Source organism: Callorhinchus milii, unplaced genomic scaffold (assembly GCF_018977255.1).
Source record: "Callorhinchus milii isolate IMCB2004 unplaced genomic scaffold, IMCB_Cmil_1.0 Scaffold8, whole genome shotgun sequence".
Lineage (NCBI taxonomy): Eukaryota > Metazoa > Chordata > Chondrichthyes > Chimaeriformes > Callorhinchidae > Callorhinchus > Callorhinchus milii.
In genome coordinates this window covers 13,321,044-13,343,942 of record NW_024704749.1, presented here as the reverse complement: position 1 = coordinate 13,343,942, position 22,899 = coordinate 13,321,044, and the positions used below count along the sequence as shown (strand labels likewise).

At 42.9% G+C, this 22,899-nt stretch overlaps 2 protein-coding genes across 2 annotated transcripts; both read right to left on the bottom strand.

The window, feature by feature from the left end:
• Positions 1–5,240: 5,240 nt before the first annotated feature.
• On the bottom strand, positions 5,241–9,523 carry LOC103189296 (tumor necrosis factor ligand superfamily member 10-like). The gene is made up of 4 exons (XM_007909644.1): positions 9,389–9,523; positions 8,772–8,820; positions 7,109–7,189; positions 5,241–5,659 (listed from the first exon to the last, which is right to left on the bottom strand). Exons 1-4 carry the CDS (start codon positions 9,521–9,523, stop codon positions 5,241–5,243), a joined length of 684 nt encoding a protein of 227 aa, XP_007907835.1.
• A 5,088-nt stretch (positions 9,524–14,611) lies between these two features.
• LOC103189287 (tumor necrosis factor ligand superfamily member 15-like) lies at positions 14,612–16,900 on the bottom strand. The gene is given in 4 exon segments (NM_001292244.1): positions 14,612–15,155; positions 15,901–15,951; positions 16,533–16,572; positions 16,699–16,900. Coding segments are annotated over 4 exon segments (702 nt in total). The 5' UTR covers positions 16,840–16,900; the 3' UTR covers positions 14,612–14,685.
• Positions 16,901–22,899: the final 5,999 nt, after the last annotated feature.

Below are 22,899 nucleotides of genomic sequence, written 5' to 3'. Positions count from 1 at the left end.
TGCACACAGCAGCGTCCCATAAACAGGATTCATCCCTCCTGGGAAAGAATGCGTATTCCATTCCAACAGTCTATCTCTGGGAAATTCGATGTGTAGGTGGGAACCATGGAAATCTGTTTGGTTTAAGTACTCTTATGCAATGTGATGGGTTTCCCCATGTGTCAAACACCCACCTGACGAACTGAAAAACAACAGATACAGCCCAGGGCGCTCTGCAAGTCTGCCTGAAACACGTAGGCTAGGAGATCCTGCCTGAACTGCAGATGGGAATGTGACACTTTTCAACCCTGGGACTTTCTTCACAACAATCCAGCCCCTTTTCCCCTGAAGAAAAGCAAAAGTGCCAAACAAGAAGCTGAAATGTCAATGACTCAATCCTGGCCCAGTTGGTTTACTGATGCTGTAGAAATTGTAGGTGTCTGCCTACGACTGCCAGACGATTCCTGGGGGTGAAAGGCATTATATCAAATGCACAGATTACTATTATTGTTTTGTGAAAGCCAATATAATTATTATAATCCTTGCATTTGATATAGCACAATTCACTTTCTCAGTGCCTGTTGCAATGGCCCCTTTATTTTCGCTCAGCTCAAGTGAATGTAATTTAGTTGATAACAATCTGTCAGTTTCATTTGGCAATAGACTTTCTTAGGTAATCGTTGCCACGTCTACCTGTGTGTGTGTGTGTGAAGGCGAATGTGGCTGATTTTAATTCCTGGTCAGGGCATAGAGAAAAGACTCCTTCTCTTTATTAATCATATCTTTAAAAAACAGCTGAACAGGCACAGACAAGAGCTCAGATTAAATGGTAATCCTTCTGTTTTCCAAATTAAATGGAAATCATAACACCTTTCACATCACAAAGACATCTCAAAGCGCTTTACAGGAATCACTATAAGTTCTAGTTGTAGTTTGTAGGTGAACACTGATTGACAGTTTTTTTTATTACTGACACACACAGAATTACACTGTAATAACACTGAGAACATTAATACTTCATATTATTTCTCTCACAATCTGAGTGCCAACTGACAGCTCAGCATTTTCACTTTGATTTCTGTTTGGTTAAGAGTTTTATTTGATGAGATGTGTCAGAAGGAACCTCAGAAATGTGTACGATTCTAAAGCGGAGCAAGAAAGTGAAACCCACAACAACACCTGCACTGAGACAATAGAACAAGGGGTTTGTAAGTTTACAGTTACAAAGGGACAATCTCCAGACAGACACCAGGAAGTTTCTCTCTACCCAGAGGGTATGTTTGTGGGGACGCTGCTGTGTGCAATTGGCTGCTGTATTTTGCGCACAAAATATACAGTCAATTCACTTTATAGTATATTCTGCAAAGCGCTTAGAACATCTAGAAGACGTGATAAGCTGCTATATCAAATGCAAGGATTATTATTATTATTTACAACTGAGAACAGGTTGTCGGGAAGGGTGGATCAGACCAGATGCTGGAACTCAATGAGAAAGATGTTGTGATGGGAAGATTTTAGGGTGGGTATTCTGGAAGGATGAGAACAAATTAGCCCAATTTGCCGCACTGACCAATTTTCCCCTTCCCCCCAACCTGTCGATTGGATTGTTGGGAGCAACACACCCACATTCATTAACAAAAGCCCTAACATTGTGGTCGCCCCCTCCCTGCCTGGTTACTCAAATCTTCTCTTGTTTATCCCATTTTAACCGAGACGCTACCCTCCTATGTGAAGGTCGCTCTATAAATGCAAGTTGTTGTCTGCGTTGTAACCTAGATAGATAAGCAAAGTGTTGTCAACAGGTTGTGTGGTGCTCGACCACCCTGTGTATTTCAGGGATCGTGTAATTGTTGTTAAGACAACCGCATGTGAGATTGCAACAGAGTTAATCTGTGTTGAAGATCACATTCCACAGTTAATTGTTTACTTGTGCAATTTTTGCGTTCTGTTATTGATAGGGTCGCACCAGATAAAGCTGATTTATGCAGTTTTTCCAAATATTAATTTCCGACATTGAAAAGCAAGCTGTCACTATGTAATATAAAGCAAAGTTCTGTAAATTTAAGAGTACTTTTCTGAGATCCCTTTTCATGGTGTCAAACTGTGATTCCCTTACGTTTTATCAATTCACAATGTATACAAGGACAAAATCCCTTTTGCCATTTACATGGCTTTTTTTGCCTATTAATCCCACATATGGTAAGAATAATCCTTGGTTTGATACCACACCAAATTACCCAAGAAGGTTAACTATATAGCTTCCTCCATTTATTCACCCATTCAGCCTGACTCACTCAGTAATGTTCTTGGCTTTGAGTCAGAAGGTTGTGGGTTGGTTCAAGTCCCCAGACTGGGCCTCTGAGCTTGTGTGTATAGTCTGGGCTGGCCTTCCAGTGCAATGCTGGGAGGAGAGCTTCACTATTAGAGGTGCCACATTCAAAGGAGCTGTAAAAAAACATATTTACCTAGCAGTAACTGAGTGCTGCTAAATTTATAAAGAATAAGTTTTCACACGCAAACATTTTTTTAAAAAAAGGTGCAATAGTTGATCACTTCGTGTTGCTTCAGGCTCTTTTTTTAGGGTAAAGGCTGCACTTCTTAAAAACTTTATCACAGCACAGTTTCCGTCGTCACTTGATAAGTACTCTGCAGTCAACAAGATGGCAATCTCGAATTGATCATTTATTAGATTTTTCCAAATAATGATGGGACTTCTGTCAGACGGTTGCTTTTTGCTAGTGTTAAAAATTCTAATTGTATAATAAGTGTGAGGTGATACACTTAGGTAGGAAAAATGATAGGAGGCAATATAGGCTTGGAGCTCAATCTTAAGGGGAGTGAACGTACAGAGAGATCTGGGTGTTCAAGTAAGCGAATCATTAAAGGTAGCGGGACAGGTAGACAAGGCAGTAAAAAAAGCATTTGGTGTACTGAGCTTTATTAGTAGGGGCATAGAGTATAAGAGTAGGGAAGTTATGGTTAATCTATACAAAACACTGGTCAGGCCTCAGCTGGAGTACTGTTTCCAGTTCTGGGCACCTTACTTCAGGAAGGACATTAAGGCACTGGAAAGGGTGCAGAGGAGATTCACGAGAATTATACCAGGAATGGGGAAGCTTAGCTATGAGGACAGACTGGAGAAGTTAGGACTTTTCCCATTAGAGAAGAGAAGGCTACGCAGGGACCTGATAGAGGTCTTCAAGATTATGAAAGGTTTCGACAGGCGAGATAGGGAAAAGCTGTTTCCGCTGGTAGGTGTGTCTGTGACCCGTGGTCACAGTCTTAAGATATCTACCAAAAGAAGCAGAGAGGAGGTTAGAAGAATTTTCTTCACTCAGCGAGTTGTTGGAATTTGGAATGATCCGCCCGAAAGGGCAGTGAAGTCTGATTCGATAACAGCTTTTAAGAGAGAACTGGATAGGTATCTGGGGAAGACGGGTTTGCAGGGTTTTGGGGAGAAAGCTGGTGATTGGGGTTAGTGAAAGTGACTTGTTCTGTCAAAGAGCCGGCACAGACTCGATGGGCCGAATGGCCTCCTTCTGTGCCATAACATTCTATGAATCTATGAATTGGTTGTCACTATAATTTTTAAAAATAATTCTATAATACAGTAAACCTCACATAAATCATATCAGTTGGCAATTTTATGTGGGGGATTGTTGGCCACCAGGACACCAGCAGAGAGAAACTCCTTTCTCTTTGCGACTCGTGTCACAGGATCTTTAACATCTGCCTCAACAGTCGCAGATAAAACCTTGGTTTAACGTCTCATCCGAGGGATGGCATCTCCGACAATTCAGTACTGCACTGGAGGGTCAGCCCAGACTGTGAGCTCAACCCAAGGTGCTGGCCAGTCAAGGATTTGCACCTGAGTTGGGATCAGGAGGGGGTGGAGGGCACAGAAACTGACCCAGACATGGTTGGACATCACCAATCTTCAAGTTGGCACTTTCCATTAGCTGCCAAGCCATCGCTGGTATTCAGGCCAGGTGGGGGGTGGAGGGGTCAAAAAAAGGAAAAGGTGCCTCCACTTTTCAATCTAGCCAAAGGTAATGTGCTTCCACATTTGTGTTTCTCCCTGTATCTGATCAAAATAATCATCCTTTTGCATTTAACACATTTGTTAGTTTTGCGAAGGCATGTCCAGGAAGCCATGTCACATCCTTCCTGTGTTTAGGAAGTGAGACAACTTCCTGTGCACACCGCTATAACACAAAGGCCCTGCTGTGGGCTACATGCCCTTTTAAGGGATGATGAGAGGAAATGTAATGGAGACAAACTCACACTCCCATCAAGTGAGAAACTTCCCCACCCCCTCCATAAATAACAGATGATAGATACAAGTCTAGCTGACTCTCAAATCAGTAGTCATGAAGCCATGACTTAAGAATGGACCCAATTGTTGTTCCTACATTTCGTGGACAACACAAACTGCTTCTTACATCTTGTGTGGAAGGCTCCTTCTTCTGTGTCTAGCGTTGACAAAGTATAAGATGTTGCGATTGACTTCTGCAGCAATTATTGCGTTCCACGTTCTCCCAACCCTCTGTGTGATGAATCGTTTTTGATCTCTCAACTCTTGGTGTCTCTCGGAACTTCAATCCCTCCCCTCAGCTCGCTCCCATTTTAAAGTTGAATTTAAGACTTTTTCCACAGTTCAGCACCAACTTTCAATTTTGCATTTGAGATTCTTTTCATATAATCATATCATATTTACAGCATAAAAGGAGGCCATTTGGCTCATTGTGTCGTTGCTCAGAATAATAAATAATAAAAATAAGTGCTTTGAGGCATCCACCCGATGTGAATGCTGTATCAAATGTAAGGATTCTGATGAGAGTAAATGTATGAGATGGGGATTTGAGGTCTCTGATCCCTGAACTGTACATAGGTAAAAAGCAACTCATCGCAAGTCTACATCATCTGCTGGAAGCATTATTAGTATTTTATTTTATTTTATTCACCAGAAGACAAACAACTTTAATACAAGATGCAGCATTGAAAAAAAAGTTTAAAAATCCTTACCTATATTATACGAGAACTATGAATATTCCTAGACACATTTCATAAAATGGCTAGTGATTTCACTGAGAACCAAACTCACTCATTGGAGTGTAACATTGAACAGGAACCTTTGTTACTGTAGCATAGATTGGTGCCAAAGTGATTGAATCCAAAACATGTCTGTTGAACCAGACAGACTACATTCAAAAGCCACATCAATTTGCATGCGTGGACTCTTAACCCAGAGTGGCGGCCGACTACAGCAGAAAGGCTCCGAAGTAGGTTTCATGCTCATGCACCGAAACCCTGAAGGCCGGGTCTTTGTAGACTTCGATGTAAAGGCTGTCATTGTTGAACAGCTCGAAGACACCGGCCTGGTAGGTGGAGAACCTCAGATAGCCGTCCGTGTCGGTAGGTGGCCTGACATGGCTTTTCAGCAGCACCTCTGGCTCGGGGTAGTGTCTGGTCCTCTTGTGGATGCAGGCGGAGAACTGGTGAGGGGGCTTAGTGCAGTGGCTCGAGCAGTAGAAAGTTACTTGGGCATAAATAAAATACAAGCCTTTCCTGGGGACCACCAGGTAGCCATTCTGGTCGTACTTCATGCCTAACGTGTTGAAGGCATGGCCCCTCGTGGTCTCGAATAGCAGGCGTCGCGAAATGTTCTGACCACCTGTAACTGGAAACAGAAGCCAAGATTCAGCAAGTCTGAGGGAACATCAAAACATGCAGCTTCTTAAAAGTCAGGTTCAGTGTCAGCCCAGCTCAGATGGTCATGGGTCAGAAGGTGTGGGTTCAATCCCCACGTCCAGGACTTTGAGCTCACAGTCTAGGCTGGTGGAATTCTCGGAGATGCCATCCTTCGGATGAGATGTGAAAACACGGGTCTTGTCTGTGCCCTGTTCAGACAGGCACTTACAATCTCGAGACACTATAGTCGTGGCCAACTATTCCCATGGATGAATCTAACATCCTCTATATAGCTGTTTTGTGGGATTTTGCTGTGTGCAAAGTGGGTGCCGCGTTTTGAAAATTGTTGCACTTGAGCGTACTTGCTTTGGGAAATTTGAAGTGTGTAAAAGGCGCTATTATATTGTAAGTTCTTTCATTCTTGATAAGCAAGTGACTTGACTGCTAAATGGGTCATCAACGGGTCAGTCAATGACGTGAAAATCGAGAGTTATTAGAAACGGATCCAGGCTGCTCTCCTGGTCCCCAAATAACCGATAACCAAGTGACCCAGTTGGCTTTGGCTGGATGATGAAGACCCTTTTGGCCCGTGTGATCTCATCCTTCCAGCCAGTAGCAATTCCGAGTTCCAACTGGAACCATTGCCACTCATCACTCTATGGTTGTAATTTAATTCAAACCAGACACCTTGCTGCAGTAGCAAACATTTTGTTTCCAATAACCATCTGAAGATTAGCTCTTCAGTGAAGCAGGAAAGTTGCAAGATGCGACCGAGTCACAGTTGTAAATCGCTGACTCAGAGATTCCTTTTGTTCTGTGTGTTTTTAATATAACTTTGCAAAGAAAATCAAGCTGTCATCGGCTGCTGATTTCAGAACTCGTTTTGTTTTATAAGCACCAAATCGCCCCAATGAGAGTAAGGCAGGTTCACGCAAAGATTTTTTGCTTTCATATTAATCCATGAAATAGAGATTATAGGGTGATCCCAGTTTGTAAACCAAATTCAGGGACATATATATATAATATATATATATCACGTGGGACATCCTCACAACGTGAAAGGTGCTTTACAGATGTAATTTTGTTGTTATTGTTGTTATCTATATATATATAGATATAAAAACTGAATTCACCACAATTGCTGATCCTGGCAGTTACTGGAGAAATGTGTTGCATTAATGGCTGTGTTTCTTTCTCTGATGAGTATATGTGTTTCAGAATGTTATTGTTCTTGTTCAGTTTGTTCATGAACTCAAGGCGGGGTAAATTTGTCCCCAGGGATACACAATACCTCATTGGAGACTGTCCCCAGAAATGGGGGAGATATGGTCACGCAACCTAATGTGGAGAGAGGGCAACCCTGAACCATGTTATATGTTGGTCCTGGCAACTGGGCATCAGTAATCGGGAGAGGAGAGTGAGAGAAAGAGAGACTGACCTGCGAGTCCAGTGAAATGAGCCACTGGTTTATCGGATTCCGCCACCTGATTCCTGAGTTCAGTCAGACCAAACTGGCAACCTGTAACATTGGCTTGTGTTAACCCAGGAACAACAACTATAATAATAAAGTGACTGTGTATTTTGTTCGGCAAATGCACGGCAGCCAATTTGCGAACAGCAATCTCGCGTTTCTCCCACAAAATATTCAGTCAATCCACTTTACAGTAAATTCTGTGAAGCATTTTGAGGCGTCTTGAAGGTGTGATAAAGCGCTATATCAAATGTATTATTATTGGAGCAACCTTCTGAAAGTGCTAGCGACTGAGCCACCCTAATCTCTATGATATAAAACAAGTTTACACATAAGAGGTACCTTGTTTGCACCTGCATATTTAAACTAGTAGCTTTTCTATGAAATGGTGCAGAAAATCTCTTTGCTAGATACTATCTCACTTCTGTGATCAAGACTAATCATTTAGGTAAATTTTCCAAGAGAAAAATGATTATTTATAATAATAATAATATCTGCATTTGAAACAGTATTGGGAGGACATCACAAAGAAAGATCAACCATGAAGTGTAGTGATTGTGGAGTTTGTAGGACGACCCCTCCAGCCAAATTGACATGCAGCAAGCGTCCTGCAAACAGCCACAGGAAGTGAAAAGCTAACAACTATCTTGATAGCAAGAGAAAACCAAATGCAATTCTCTGAGCCTCTTGAGTTACTTACTGTGAAGCACTTTCAATTCTCCGTAAATCAATTTGGAGGTATTGATATTACTGAGGGTTCCTGCACAGCGACAGTTGAGACACACCCTGAGCCGGGAGTTCATCAAAACCAGTTACTGAACGAATAGTTTTACTGAATCAGAAACAGTGCTGATGATATGTTGCACCAAAACAAGGAACAAAAGCAAGGTAATATTTAATATATATCTATATTTTCCTCCCTTTCTTCTCTCCTGGCACAACACTACTTTGTGCCAATGTTAGTTACAACAATAATAATAATAATCCTTGCATTTGATATAGCACCTTAGCCCGTCATTGAGACGTCTCAAAACGCTTCACAGAATATACTGTAAAATGTGGTGATTGTATATTTTCCACAGGAATGGCAGCCTTTTAGTACCTATATTGGCAAGATTGGGGAGCCTGGGTGGGTAAGATTGCAGGGGTCTGTGCAAGCGGGTGAGTCAATGGGGCTGGGGGAGCGAGCCTGAGGGACATTACATCTAAGCTGATGCCAACCCTCCCAACAGATGAATGTGTTCACGATCGCTCAACGTATAGTGATCAGGAGTAAATGCAAAATTACACTGACCTGACAACCAGACACCAGCGGAATAATTCCAACTCTGCCTTGGTTGGAATTCGCAAATACAGTAAAATCCTGATAACTCATCACTCCCAGGGAAGAGGGCTCAGTGACCAGTTATCAGGAGCGGCGAGTTAGTCAGATGTATAACTACATAAATAAATGCGGCCAGGATATTGACAGCATGATGAATTAAGTTGTGGTGACTAGTTAAGCCAGGGTTGAATTATCAGGAGTTTTCTGGAGCGCTCAATCTCAAAGGCGAAAACACAATCACTCTATCGACAAAGTAGCAATTGTTATTGAATTTATATAAAATACAGCTTTATCGCTTATACTTACAAGGCGCGGTGATGTTCTTTATCTGCACGGCCACTTGTTTATCGATGTGCTTCAAAATAAAAGATACACACAGCGTGTCAAGATGTAACCCTTTGCTGACTTGCGCGTGCGTGAGATTGTGTCATGGTCTGGGTCTTAATCTTTTTCTCTTTCTTGTTAAAAGAAAAGGTGAATCCGTTAGCATGATGGGTAGCACTCTCCTCGCCAGCGAGAGGACCCAGGCTTGATGACCGCGCAGGGCGAAACCTTAGGCAAGTTTTCTTACTCCGCATCGAGCAAAGTAGGAACCCGAGTGTTAATCGATTGGTGGATAGCTTTCTTGGGATAACAATCCCCTCCAAAAAAAAATAATGTGATCACTCAATCCACGGCTGTTTGTGGGGACTCTGTTGTGTGCAATTGGCTGCCATGTTTTGCCCACAACATACACAGTCAATCCACTTTACAGTATATTACTGTGAAGCGCTTTGAGACAGCTCAAAGACATGATAAGGCGCTGTATCAAATGCAAGGATTATTATTATTTTATTTTTATTATTATGTTATTATTAAAAGTGAACAGACTGGAGAAAGAAAGCAAGAAAAATATGCCAAGACTATGAAGAAAATCTCAGTACCTCCTTTTGTAGGTTGACGTAAAAATAGACAAAAGCGCAAACACCAGCAATGGCAACCCACTGCAGCACCACCAGCACCGCGAGAGGGCAGCTGCTGGGTCTCCGGGCTGGAGAGAGCTCGCCTCCATTAAACATCGTGTCGCTCTCTCTGGTCTGCCTGCCGGCTGCTGGGCGTCCGAGTCTTCAACGAGGAAAATAAAACCCACTGGTTATTGGTTTTACCCCCGGGGTCTCTCTTCCTGCCAGTGGTCCCGTCACCTCTTATAAACCGTTTGAGTGTGTGACGTCTCGGAACAATTCATCTAGGACTTCACCTGTCCCCATTGGATAACATTTTATTTGATAATGAGATTAGATAATCTGCAGCCTTGCACCAATGCTGAATGTCTACTGCTATTGATACAATCTTGTGGTGTTCTCCCCCACACCCCACCCTCGCAACCCCCTGCCACACACACACATACACACACACACGACAGTTCCCCCGAGTGTTGGTTTGTTTCTGTGTTGACAGCTTTGATTGACATTAATTAGGAAAAAAGGGGGATTTCCGCTGACAGTCATAATATTACACCGGTTTATCTATCTTCTCCGTGTTGTTATCCACATGGAAGTACCCGGCGTTTGAACCTTGTCTACCTGTTTCCACTGCGAAAGAAACGGACGAGTTAAAGAAAGAGAAGTAATATATTCCGCTCAGCGTTAACTCACCCCGCCTTTGGTGAATGTCGGCAATGCTGGTGGGATTTTATATGTAATCGCACAAAGTACAGTGTGTTCACAAAGTCCTGTTACCCCCATGTTTTGTTTCTACAGTGCACTGACCAATAGCTGAAACATGTGAAAGAATAATAATAATAATAGTCCTTGTATTTGATATAGTGCCTTATCACATCTTCAAGACATCCCAAACCTCTCACAGAATATACTGAAAAGTGAATTGACTGTGTATTTTGTAGGTGAAATGCGGCAGCCAATTGCACACAGCATTGTGGATTGAGTGACCAAATTATTATTTTTCTTAAATGTAAATAAACTCAGGACCTCCTCTTCTTCAACAAGTGACGTTGAGTCACTGAGCTTTGGTCAATGGTGCACGGAGCAGGAGTAAGCCAGAGCATGGCCAGCAGATCAACAACAAAAACACATTACATTTACGTAGAGCCGTTCACGTTAGGAGGACGTCCCAAAACGCTGGACAGTCAGGGGTTTGGACCTGAGCTGGGGGTTAAGTTCAGGAGGAGCGGAGGGCAGGGAGGGTAGGGGTAGGAGGGTGACTGAACGTGCAGTCGAAGAGGAGGGTCTTGAGACAGGTCTTGAAGAAGACAAGAGAGGGAGAAAGGCCAACGCCAGAAGAGATCTAAAACCTTCTTTCTAATCTTCCCGGCACAAATGGTGCAGTTTCCACAAGGTTGTTGTCCTGACCCAGCAACTTGCGATCAACGTTCTTTTTCTTTAAGTTGAATTCCCCCATCAAAAACCCAAAGCCAGATCATCTATGATAAGATCTAAATAATAGGACTGCCCACACTCAATTCAAAGTAGCAATTTGCACTGGGGTCCCAAGAAAGCTGGGCTTCCCTGAACATTTAATATTAAAATTTAGATGCACGCTTGTTTTGTGACAGTGATTGGAATCACTACTGCTTATCTCTGATGCTAAGTGTTCTGTGATGTAACTCTGAAGTCTGTTGTCTGTGTCTGTCTGTCTGAGTTACTCTATATAGAGAAAGAGAAGGGAGCTTCTCATTCCCGGTGTCCTGGCCAACAATTCTCCCCTCCCGCCACACATACACACAAATAAAATTGGCTATTCACTTTGTGGCTGTTTGTGGGATGTGTGGTGGGAACATTGCCTGTCAGGTTTGCCTACAAATATGCACTCACTGCCCTTTACAGTAAAATCCTGTGAAGTGCTTTTTTTTGTTTTGGTCATAATAATAATCCTTGCACTTGATAGAGCACCTTATGACATCTTTGAGACGTCTCAAAGCGCTTCACAGAGTATACTGTAAAGTGTAGTGACTGTGTATTTTGTAGGCGAAACGCAGCAGCCAATTGTGTGCAGCAGAGTTCCACAAACAGTCGTAGATAGAACTGACCAAATTATTGTTATTTTTTTAAGGGTTTTTGGACGTCCTCCCAACGTGAAAGGTGCTCTATCAATGTAATTTTGTTGTTGTAGTTGTTGGGATTGTTGCCCCTGGAAAAGTGATCCGACAATCGACTAACAAGCAGGTTCCTACTTACTGCTTGTTGTACAGAGGTAAACAGAGGTGTGTGGCATAAGGAAACCTGCCCAACGTTTCGCCCTGCCCAGGAATTAAACTCAGGTCCTCTCGCTTGCAAGGCAAGTGCTCTAACCACTAAACTACAGAACTCCACATGCGGAAACCCATCACCGTGCTTAATCCACAACCAAACTGAGAATGCCATACATCCCACCTATACATGGAAATCCCAGAGGTGAATTACTTTCCCTATCCTTCAGTACAAGATCCTGGTCCTCACCTACCAAGCCCTCCATGGCCTCACCCCACCCTACCTCTGCGACCTCCTAATCCCCTACCAACCCTCCCGCTCCCTCCGCTCAGCCGGCTCTGGTCTGCTCCATATCCCCCGACCCACCCACCCCACTATTGGTGGGAGAGCCTTTAGCCACTCTGGCCCCAATCTCTGGAATTCCATCCCCCAATCATTCCGCTTCGCCCCCTCCTTAGCTTCCTTCAAGTCCCGCCTCAAGACCCTCCTCTTCAACCATGCCATCGGTCACCCCCCCTTCCTCACCCCTCCCCACTCCCCCCTGACCCCAGCTCAGGTCTGAAATGCTGTCACTGTCCAGCGCCTTGGGACGTCCTCCCGACGTGAAAGGCACTGTACGCATGTTATCTTGTTATTATTATATCTCAACGATTATTGCATATTGTAATCATCTTCAGGATTAGGTAAACAAATGTAAGTGCGTTCCTCTGGAGTAAGAGTGTGGAATCCATTCAAACATATGGGAATTTCCATGTATTGGTGGCATTCCATCGGAACCCTCCGTCTGGTTTGGCTGCTCTTAAGCACGAGGAAGGAATTTTCCACGGCTGCTCAGTGAGACCCAAAAGAAAAGTTAAGAAAGATCCGAACACTGTTTGATGAAAAACAGTTTATTTACGATCTGCCTTGATCATTTCTGATGTACCATTCGGAACTGTATTTCTCTGCTGGTCGGATTAGCAACACATACCGATGATGTATAGATCAGTCGGTGCCTGAGGCAAGTTTCTATTTTAAGGAATGAAGAAGTTGGAATGAGGCCCCTTTTGTTCTGACTGAGATCCCAGGATGAGATCATAACAACCCTACTTAGAACAAGGTATACATGAAAAGGTACCTCCATTGTATGACACTGAGCAGCCCATGGCTTCCCACTGTTGTCTCATGTCATTCGTACTTGCACTTTCATTGGAAGAAAAAGATGTGTAAAATTCACAGGAATTAGACAAAAGAAACTCAAGATGAAAGCTAAGCCCATTTTGTTAGTTTTGACGCCCACATCCTCACCCACACGAAACTCCACAGTACCGTCACTCCCTGCCCTGCCCAGGCTCCCCCTCACTTACGACCTCTAATTCTTTCCCTAATATTTCTCTATCTCTCTGATCTTCTCCACCCTTCTCTCTCTCTCTCTGGTGTTCTCCCATTCAAATCTCACGCTCGGGGCCCCCACATTTGGCAAATGCCGACTTCTTTCATGTCAACCTGCTCACCTTCCTTTGCTCCACAATCAGTGGTCTATAGCCTCTACCCTTCCCAACCTCGGGTACTCCCTCCCTCTTCCCTTGCATCTCACCCCCTCTCTCTATCCATCTTTAAATACCACTGCTTTGCCCCACCCCTTCAGTGTATAGCGCTCCGAGATGTTACGCTGAGTGAGGGGCACCGTAACCATATTTAATAAATATCTCTCAGTGGCTCTCTATTCACATGCGCTCAGTGTTAATCCGCCGGGAGAGCTATTTCCACTGGTCAGGGAGTCAGTGAGCAGGGAGATAGTTATAAGATAGTCACAAAAAGAGCAAAAGGAGATTTTAGGATTTTTTTTACACTCAGTTGTTGTGATGTGGAACACCATGCTAAGTAAGATGGTAGAGGATTTTGAGAAGAAGAAACTTCCTTCTCTGAAACCTCTGAGACGTCCGCCTGACGTGAAAGGTGCCACATCAAATGTAAGGATCGTCAGTAACATTATGATGTAATCTCAGCTACCGTGGCCTTTTGGGGTCCAGATTCCTCTGTTCTCACGCAGTCCCCAAATCCACTCGCTGAACATGTACACTGCACGCTGTGGTTTCCCTTTAAAAGTCAAGCAAACAAAAGCAGATAAGTCCTGTTTCAGTGTTTACGCAGCAGCAAAAGGTGACCCTTGTGTGTGGGATGGGGGAGTTACATTAATGAAATGACAATAACAGTCAGGAAACAAGTCACTGGGGTCAGCCACATTGAGCAATTGATTTGCAGATCCAATTTGGTCGATAACGCCCACTCTCATAACAATTCTTTTTAAAAAATAGCCCCAAACACAGTGCCCAGTCAAGCGTTGCACAGACTGGACCCTGGTTCAACATCTCATCCAAAGGATAACACCTCAAACAATGTAACGCTCCCCACAGCATTGTATTGCACAATCAGACCACACTGTGAGTTCAAATTCCTGACTTGGGAACTCAAGTCCATAACCTTCTGACTCAAAGGCAAGACTCAAGGGCTACCAACTGGGCCAGGCTGACTTGTGCCAAGATGGGGCTCTCTTACAAGGTAAAAGACAAGTGAGGTAGGATTTATAATAATAATATTTATTATAATAAATAACAATCCTTGCATTTGATAAAGTGCCTTATCACATCGTCGAGACAACTCAAAGCACTTCACAGGATACACAGTAAAATGAATTGACTGTATATTTTGTGGGTGAAACACGGCAGCCAATTGCGCACAGCAGCATCCCACAAACAGTCATGGATTGAGTGACCATATCATTATTTTTTTTAGACAATTATTATCTCCGGAAAGGTGATCCGCCAATCGTAACAAGCAGGTTCCTACTTACTGCTATGTAAATAGAGGTGTGTGGAGTAAGGAAACTTGCCTAAGGTTTCACCCTCCCCGGGAATCAAACTCAGGTCCTCTTGCTTGTGAAGTGAGTGCTCTAACCACTGAGCTGCAGGACTCCAAACAACATGTGAAACACTATTTAATGCCTTTGTAGATATGAATGCTTTGGATTACAAATGAAATCATCTGTTACAAATTCACTGTCCAATGTGAGAGGGAGAAGGGTAAAGACCGTCTGCTTTCTCCAGGGTTTCCCACAAAAAGATCCCGAAGAAGATTTTATTTATGTCAATGCTCAGATAGGTCGGGTCGGAAACCTGCACAAAGAGTTGGTCTCCCTGGTCGAACATGAACATTCCTCCGATGTGGCTGGTTTGGAGCCAGATGTCGGTGGCTGCACTCTGACACCGGACGGTCCTACTGACCAGAGTGACCGGCCCTGAGCCCGAGCCTGGCCGGGGGGTTCTCTTGATGACATGGCTGATCAGATGGTTGTCCTGCGTGCAGCCCCGACTACCCAAGTAGACCTGAGAGTACACGTAATACTGGCCAGCCACCGGCACAACCAACGTGCCGTTTCGGTAAATAAGTCCATTTTTGGTGAAAGCCAAGCCAATCTTGCTCTCCCATTCCATGTGCTGGAGATTACTTCCACTTGAATTTTTGACTGTAACAATAACAATAATATTAATAATAATCCTTATCTTTGATACAGCACCTAGCATATCTGGAGACCATCTCAAAGTGCTCCACCAGGACATACCGTAAAGTGTAGTGACAGCATGTTTGTAGGTGAATGTGGCAGCTTATATGCAGATAGAAATATCCCACAAACAGCCATGGAATGAGTGACCAATTTGGGGGATTGTTGGCCAGGACACCGGGAGAGAGAAACTCCCTTCTCTTTTCAAACTGTGCCTTGGCATCTTTAGCGACCACCTGAACAGGCAAACGGGGCCTCATCTGAAGGACGGCACCTCCAACAATGCAGCGCTCCTCCCAGCACTACATTGGAGGGACTGTGAACTCAAAATCCCTACACGGGGCTTGAATCCACAACCTTCTGACTTAAGAGGTGAGAGTGCTAGCGACTGAGCCAAGCTGTCACCCCACAGTAGACCAGAAAAGTTGCCTTGGAAAACAATTTGCCAGCACTGTGCTTAAGAGTATCCAAACCAAGCTGAGAATTCCATGTCTCCCACCTCCACATGGAAATCCCAGAGATAGATTATTGGGATGGAATGTGCTCTCTCTCTCTCTCTCCCTGGAGGGACACATCCTGCTGACCTAATTCTGCAATGTATTAGGTGTAGGTTGGCGAGAGCCCAGGCTTGGGGACCCCAGGGGCACTGTGTCTAGGCTGATTCTTTAGAAACGGCGAAATGTGCACAGCCCCTGGATGTCAGACTTACCGGTCAGATGTGCAGCTGGCCTTGCAGAGCAAGGTGGAATGGGATGGAAAGCTTAAAAAGACAAGAGAAATATTTAATCATCTCACTTATCACTTATCTCAAAAATCACACCAGTTAAACTAAGCTCACAAAAAATTTACGTCTTTGGTTTGTTTACAAATTTATATTCATTGCTTGTTGACTGATCAGCGAGTGACGTGGGTTTGGAGCTGAGGTGTCTGTGCTTGTTGGCTCCCAGGCATGTAGAGACGGTTGTTGTGACGTTACACCCCTGGGAGTTTATTACTATACAAATGCAACTTTTGATGATACAGTGTCTTATCATGCATCGAAAATCAGGAAGGCAGGGGGGCACGATTTTTACGAACCCCCAAAGCACCGCATTATAGAGGGGGTCAGATTGTGTTAAGAAAGACAATTGCCTTTTGTTTCGGGAGAAACTGGAGGGGTTTGGGTTAAATGGTGGGAGTGGAGAGAGAGAGAGAGAGGGAGGGGCAGTGAAACACACAAACCCTGCACTGTGCACAAGCTCCCTATTTATATATAGGGAAAAAAACACATGTCACAAAATGCATTGGACAAAAATCAATTGCCAGAAAGTTTTATAAATGTATCAGTAACAGTCCTCTTACCTTTCAGAAATGAACTGTCAGCTTCTTCGACTTCCTCAACCTAGGCAATTGTGAAAGAGAGAGAAACCCAGCGTTTTATTCATTGGATCGGTGGGGCAGTTTGCTAAAAACCAAGTAAGGAAGGTTTGAATGGAACTGCCACCAAGTTAAAAGAGATGACATTTACCAGAGTTAGAGCATTGCCGGCTCCTCTTCTGTTGACCAAACCACGTAGAAGCAAAGCTGCTGAGAGCAAGGCCCCGACTACACACACACCACAGGACCAGCTCCAGGGCGAATACACCGCTACTTTTTCTGTTCCTTTCATCTTCAGAGAGAGAGAGAGAGATTTTGGCCACTTTCTTTCACTCTGGAGCTTACAAAAAAACAACCACCCCCATCCCACCACCAGAAAACCCCCTTCCCGATAAGAAATACAAGCAGAAAACTACGACAAGGGAAACATTGTGAGTGATTTGCTGTTGAATGCTGTACGTGTGTGTGTGGCAACCGCTATGACAAGGGTTTTACTGAATAGGGACTTTCCACTTAATCTCAATTAGTTTTTCTTTTGTTAACCATCTCCTTCCCCCCCACCCTCCATGTAAACGCTAATCTACTTTTTCATCCAATCTGGGAGAAAGGGAGGAAAAACACAAATATAAATTAACTTTTCTTTAAAAGTTTCTGAACAGTTTATTTGTCGAATGTAACTTTATTTCTCTCTCTCTCTCTCTCCTACCCCCAACCCCGCCAAAGATACAACAACAACAAATGAAATTTATACAGTGCCTTTCACATTGGGAGGACGTCCCAAGTCGCTGGACAGTCAGGATATGAACCTGATTTCTTTGTGGTCAGCCGGGGTGTCTGACAATGTTTAAGAGTTTCCCAACCAGGCTGAGAATTCCCTGCCTCCCACCTACACATGGAAATCCCAGAGATCGATTGTTGTAATGAATATGCATTCTCTCTCCAGAGGGACACCTTCTGCCCACCCAGTACATATGAACCTGACATACTTACACAGTACACTTAGATCAACCATATTAAAAAAAGCAAGGATTATTATTAGTCAATTTTGGTTTGTTTTTAGTTCTGCTTTGCTGTCAGGAGAGGCCACCGTTCGAGAAAAGGGGGAAATGAAAAGTGAAGGCAAGAGAGATTGTGTTTTTCTATATATAGAAAGCAACTCTTTACCTGGCAAACTCCCAGCTGTATGTGAAGCAAACTCATACTAATGTTTCCTCACACCTACACCCATTGCTCACTCTCAGCTCTGACAAATCTTCACCACTGCCAAAAGTTGCTACCTACATCTAATGTAATACAATAAACAGATGTGGAATTGTGTGATGCAATTGTGCACAAACGATGTGATAAGACGCTATATCAAATGCACTCATTATTACTATTATTGAATGCAAGAATTATAATCATAATAATAATCCTTGAATTCGATTCAGCGTCTTATCACGTTATTGAGATGTCTCAAAACGCTTCAAAAGATATACTGTAAAGTGGATTGACTGTGTTTTTCTTTGATGGAATTCAACAGCCAGTTTGCGCACAGCAATGTCCCACAAACACACACAGACATACGCACAGCTGTGAACCGAGTGACCAATTCTATTTGGGAGATTATCAGCCAGGACACTGGGAGAAACTCCATTCTATTTTCTAATAGTGCCACGGCATCTTTAATATTCACCTTAACAGGAAGACGGAACATTGGTTTAACGTCTCATCCGAAGGACAGCACTTCTGAAAATGTGGCACTCCCCAGCATTGCATTAGATTATCAACTCAGATTATGTTAGTCAAAATCCTGACGTGGAGGCTTGAACCCACTGCCTTCTGACTCAGAGACCAGCGTGCTACCACTGCTCCATACTGATGCTAGGATTATTTAATTATCCTTTGTTTAACTTCCTGGATGTTAACAGGAGAGTTCTCAGAATTCTTCACAGTGAATATTTCTGAGCGTCTTGGCTGAAGTTTCCGATGAATCATTGTATAAAGGCCAGGCAAACTGCTTTCTGCCAAATCAATCTCAACAACATGGCCCTCCCCCCTACTAGACTTCTGTAAAACATGAGCAGCCCCAAGGAGTAAGACTGATGTCAGCTGGTATTTCTTCACAAGTGGGTGCATAGGGAGTTAAACTGGAATTTAGCAGAGGCTGGGACTCACAATCTGTAAAAGGGAAGGCTTGAATTTCTAATGGAGCGAGGTAGGGAGGATATTCATGCACAATGAATATTTGAGTAATAATAGTAATATTAAATAATAATGAAATATTCTCCCATTCCCTTCCTCTTCCTATTTCCTTTCCCCATTCCCTATTTATGGAGTCCTGTAGCTCAATGGTTAGAGCACTCGCCTCGCAAGTGAGAGACATGGGTTTGATTCCCGGCAGGGTGAAACGTGGGGCAAGTTTCCTTACTCCACGCATCTCTGTTCACCTGGGAGTAAGTAGGAACCCAGTTGTTAGTTGATTGGCATATCGCTTTTCTGCTTGATCATCTGCTAAATTGATCATCTGCTAAATTGATCATCTGCTAAATTGATCTGTTCGTTCCCTGGATGTAACAGTTGTCAATGCTATTACTAATGGTAAAGCAACAGCTGAAGCCAGCGAGTTCCTTGTGGTATAAGTAAATATACTGGACAGGAAACCAAAACAGGCTGCACAGCACATTAATGATATTGCTCACTGAAAACATCCTCCCAAATGTTGCAATTTGTAATCTTTAAGTAATATACAAGGATTGCGAGATCAACTGCGGGGATAATTCCTGACTTAATGTTAACAGTTTTAAGAGAAAGGAATTTCTCTCACCCAGGTTCATGTTTCACATTGGGGAGGGCTTCACACAATCCTAGCGTAAGGCGTAGTGACTGTGTATTTGTAGGCAAAGGCGCCAGCCATATTTGCACACAGCAACGTGCCACAAAAATCCATGAAGTGATTGGCCCATTCTATTTGGGAGCAGTGGCAGATTGGCTCCCTGAAAAGCCTCCAGATTTTCAGAGCAATGATTGGCTGGTTCGGGCTGTCACTCACCTGGATGTTGGGCTCTGGGGTGGGAGGTCTCGAGAGCCAAGCTCAGAAAACTTTCCAAAGGCTTGTCACTTTGTCACCAGGAGAGAAAAACAACTTGTTTAATTCTCCATTTAAACTTCTGCGTTTACAATCGTACACTGAAATGAAGAAGTGAAAGTTTTGCTATTAATGCTTGTATCATCTGGGACGCAACAATGGAAAAGGCAAATGATGTAATTTTAATCCAGGGAGTTCCTCTTTTAAGTACCTGACACAAAAATAATCACTCAAGTTATTCCTTAATTGACTCCTTTCATGTCACGCCCAAGGTCATGAAACTTTCTTCACATGGAAGGTGATTTGTGAGAACATGGAATGCCCTACACTAGAAAGCGTGATGGGGAGTTGAATTGTGTAAAATATAGACACAGACAGAGACTTGGCAAGCACTGTGGAGATAGTAAGAGGTTTGGTGAAAGGGAGAGACATTGGGATTAAAGGATCTATCAAAATCTAGTGAACTGTGGAACAGATTTGATGAGTTGAATATGATATTTGACATAGCGCCTTTCATGTCTTAAAGTGCTTCACAGGATACTGTGTAAAGTGGAGGTGTAGAGCCTGATGTGCCGGTAGGTGTAGAATGCAAATTGGTTTCCATGTGCGTTCTGTCGGAAAACATTATCTTTAGCTGCAAGGCCATCGATTTGAACACCTTGTAAACTGTGTAGCGAGTTTCACCTGCGGGTGGGTGTCTGTGGGGATCTCCAAGGGCTAGAGGCACTTATCAGTGGAAAGTGCCAGGTGTCAACTCTCTCTGGGGGAAGGTGACTTCCGAAGGCAAAGCTCCAGATTTCGACTGCAATGCAGGGCTGCAGTGATGCTTGCTGATTCGCAACGAAAGGGAGTGAGTGAATTACAACAGATCTGAATCAACAATCATAACAAGAAAAACACTAATACAACGAACAAAAGCTGTGTTATTTCTCAGTAAAAAATTGCTGGATCTGGATGTGATAAACTGGGATATGCCTCCATCATGCAAAGATTGTAGTAAACTGGGTCTGGATTGCTTGTCTCTCGGTTTCCTTGAGGCACAGAAACCTTCCTTTTTTTTAAAAAGCTGAATGTATTTTGTTTTTAAAACAAAAAAACGTATCTTTTGGTGCAATTTAATAACAATACTCAATGAGGAGCTCTCTCAGACCCCTGGTACTGGCACCTCATTAGCATTTAAATCAGTACTGGGCATGACCTCCAGGATGGTGGAAGGTGAACTGAATCATCTTCTTTCGGCAGCGAATTTTTATGTTCTTGAGGTAGAAATTGGAAGATGGGACTTTATCTTTTTTTATTTTATCTCGGTCACGCTCACTTTCTGATTCTGCACTGCCCACTGCTTTGGTCGATATTACTGATCTTTAGTGTGTGTTCAAACTTACAATTAAGTCGAGAAGGGGCTTACTCACTGCACAGCACAGGGTTTTTTTTTAACCGAGGGTTAGCTATTTGAGAGTTCACCATTTAACCTGCTGACAGCCCCAGAAAAGTGTCACTCGTCTCAAATGAGTCGGAAATGAATAATCGCCACATCCGGGAAAGGAATTATTTTATTTAGAAACAAAAAAATTGTGTTATTTGTCAAATCAGTAGCAGCTCTTGAGTTTCAGCAGCGAGTGAGATCATGGATTTTACTCATACTTTAATTTTTGTTTTACCCCAACCATCATGTCCCAATTAAAACACGGTGGTAACTGTGTGTTTTGAAAAATTCTGATCAGTCTTTTCCTAACGCTAAACTCTTGCTTCCAGAGGAATTGGTGTTGCATTGTGACAATTGACAAATGAGCAAATATATATATATTGTAATGATTTGATTTCTTCTCATGGATTGAACTAGCTACTTTAATTGTTTACCCACAATTAGAGCCAGGAAGGCCATAGTTACAAAGCTTTGCTGGAAGCACAACTTCAAACTCTTAAGACTTTGAATATTGTTTCTACTGAGCCTGAGAATGATGTACGTCAGCACATAGATACAGAGAAATTCCTTGCTCAAGGGACAGAGTTTGGTTCTATGGTAGCATAATGGTAGCACGTCCTTTACAACATGCTAGATTAAAAAGGGTTAAGTAAGAAACAAAACTTTGATCTATGTACTTCCAAATATATGTATGGCGGAAATCATCATAGCTGCTGAAACTTTCTTAGACACTAAAATAGAAACATTTTCTACTTTACAGTCATCTGACAGTCATTGCACAGCTGTGACTTGACAAGGGAATGATTGTGTGAAACAAATGAATCATAAAAAAAGACAAGAGAGAAAAAAAAAGGTTGAAAACGGCTCTGATCTTTAGCAAAATATTGCTCCTTCCTCATTCGGATCTTGGAGTCTGATAGCTTAGTGGTTAGAACACTGACCTCACAAGCGAAAGGACTCGGGTTCGATTCCCGGGCAGGGTGAAACCATGGGCAAGTTTCCTTACTTCATATACCTCTGTTTACCCAGCGTTAAGTAGGAAACTGCTTGTTAGTCAATTGGTGGATTGTTTTCTGAGGGTAATAATCCCTCAAAAAAAATTGGTCACTCAATCCAAGACTGTTTGTGGGACATTGCTGTGCGCAATTGACTGATAAATTTCGGCCACAGTCACTATACTTTACAGTGTATTGTGTGAAGCGCTTTGAGACGTCCCAACGATGTGAAAAGGCACTTTTATCAAATCAAGGATTATTATTATTATCTCAGGTGTCCAGCACCACCTCTTGAGTCAGGAAATGATGGCTGTGGACTTTGAGGTTCCAGTGGGGGCAAAGCTGTATTGTCCTTCAATTGAACCAAGACTGAAGGCCCGTCTGCTTGTTCAGGCAGATGTTAAAGATTCCATGAAGCCATTCAAAAAGGAGAAGGGAATTTCTTCCGTTGTCTTGGCCGACAATTCCCCCAGACCAACAGAAATTGCTTATTGACATAGGGCAGTTTGTGGGACATTGCTGTTCGCAAACTTGCTCTTACAAACCTATAGTGACTGCACTTAACAGAAACACTGCGAAGCTTCACAAGCAATTATACCTAATGCAAGGTTTATTTTTTATGATTTAAATAGATGAGCAAAAAAAACATTAGAAATACAACAACAACTTTTTATACAGCGTCCCTGACGTAGGTAGCATCCCAGAGTACTTGAAATAGCCAATACAATAGACTGGTATAACAAATTAACAAGTAATCTCACAGATTTTGCAGGCTCCCGAATCTTTATAACGATTCAATATGATAAACATTAATCATTCAAAAAAACATACATTTCGAATGCATTACCAGATAGACACATGACA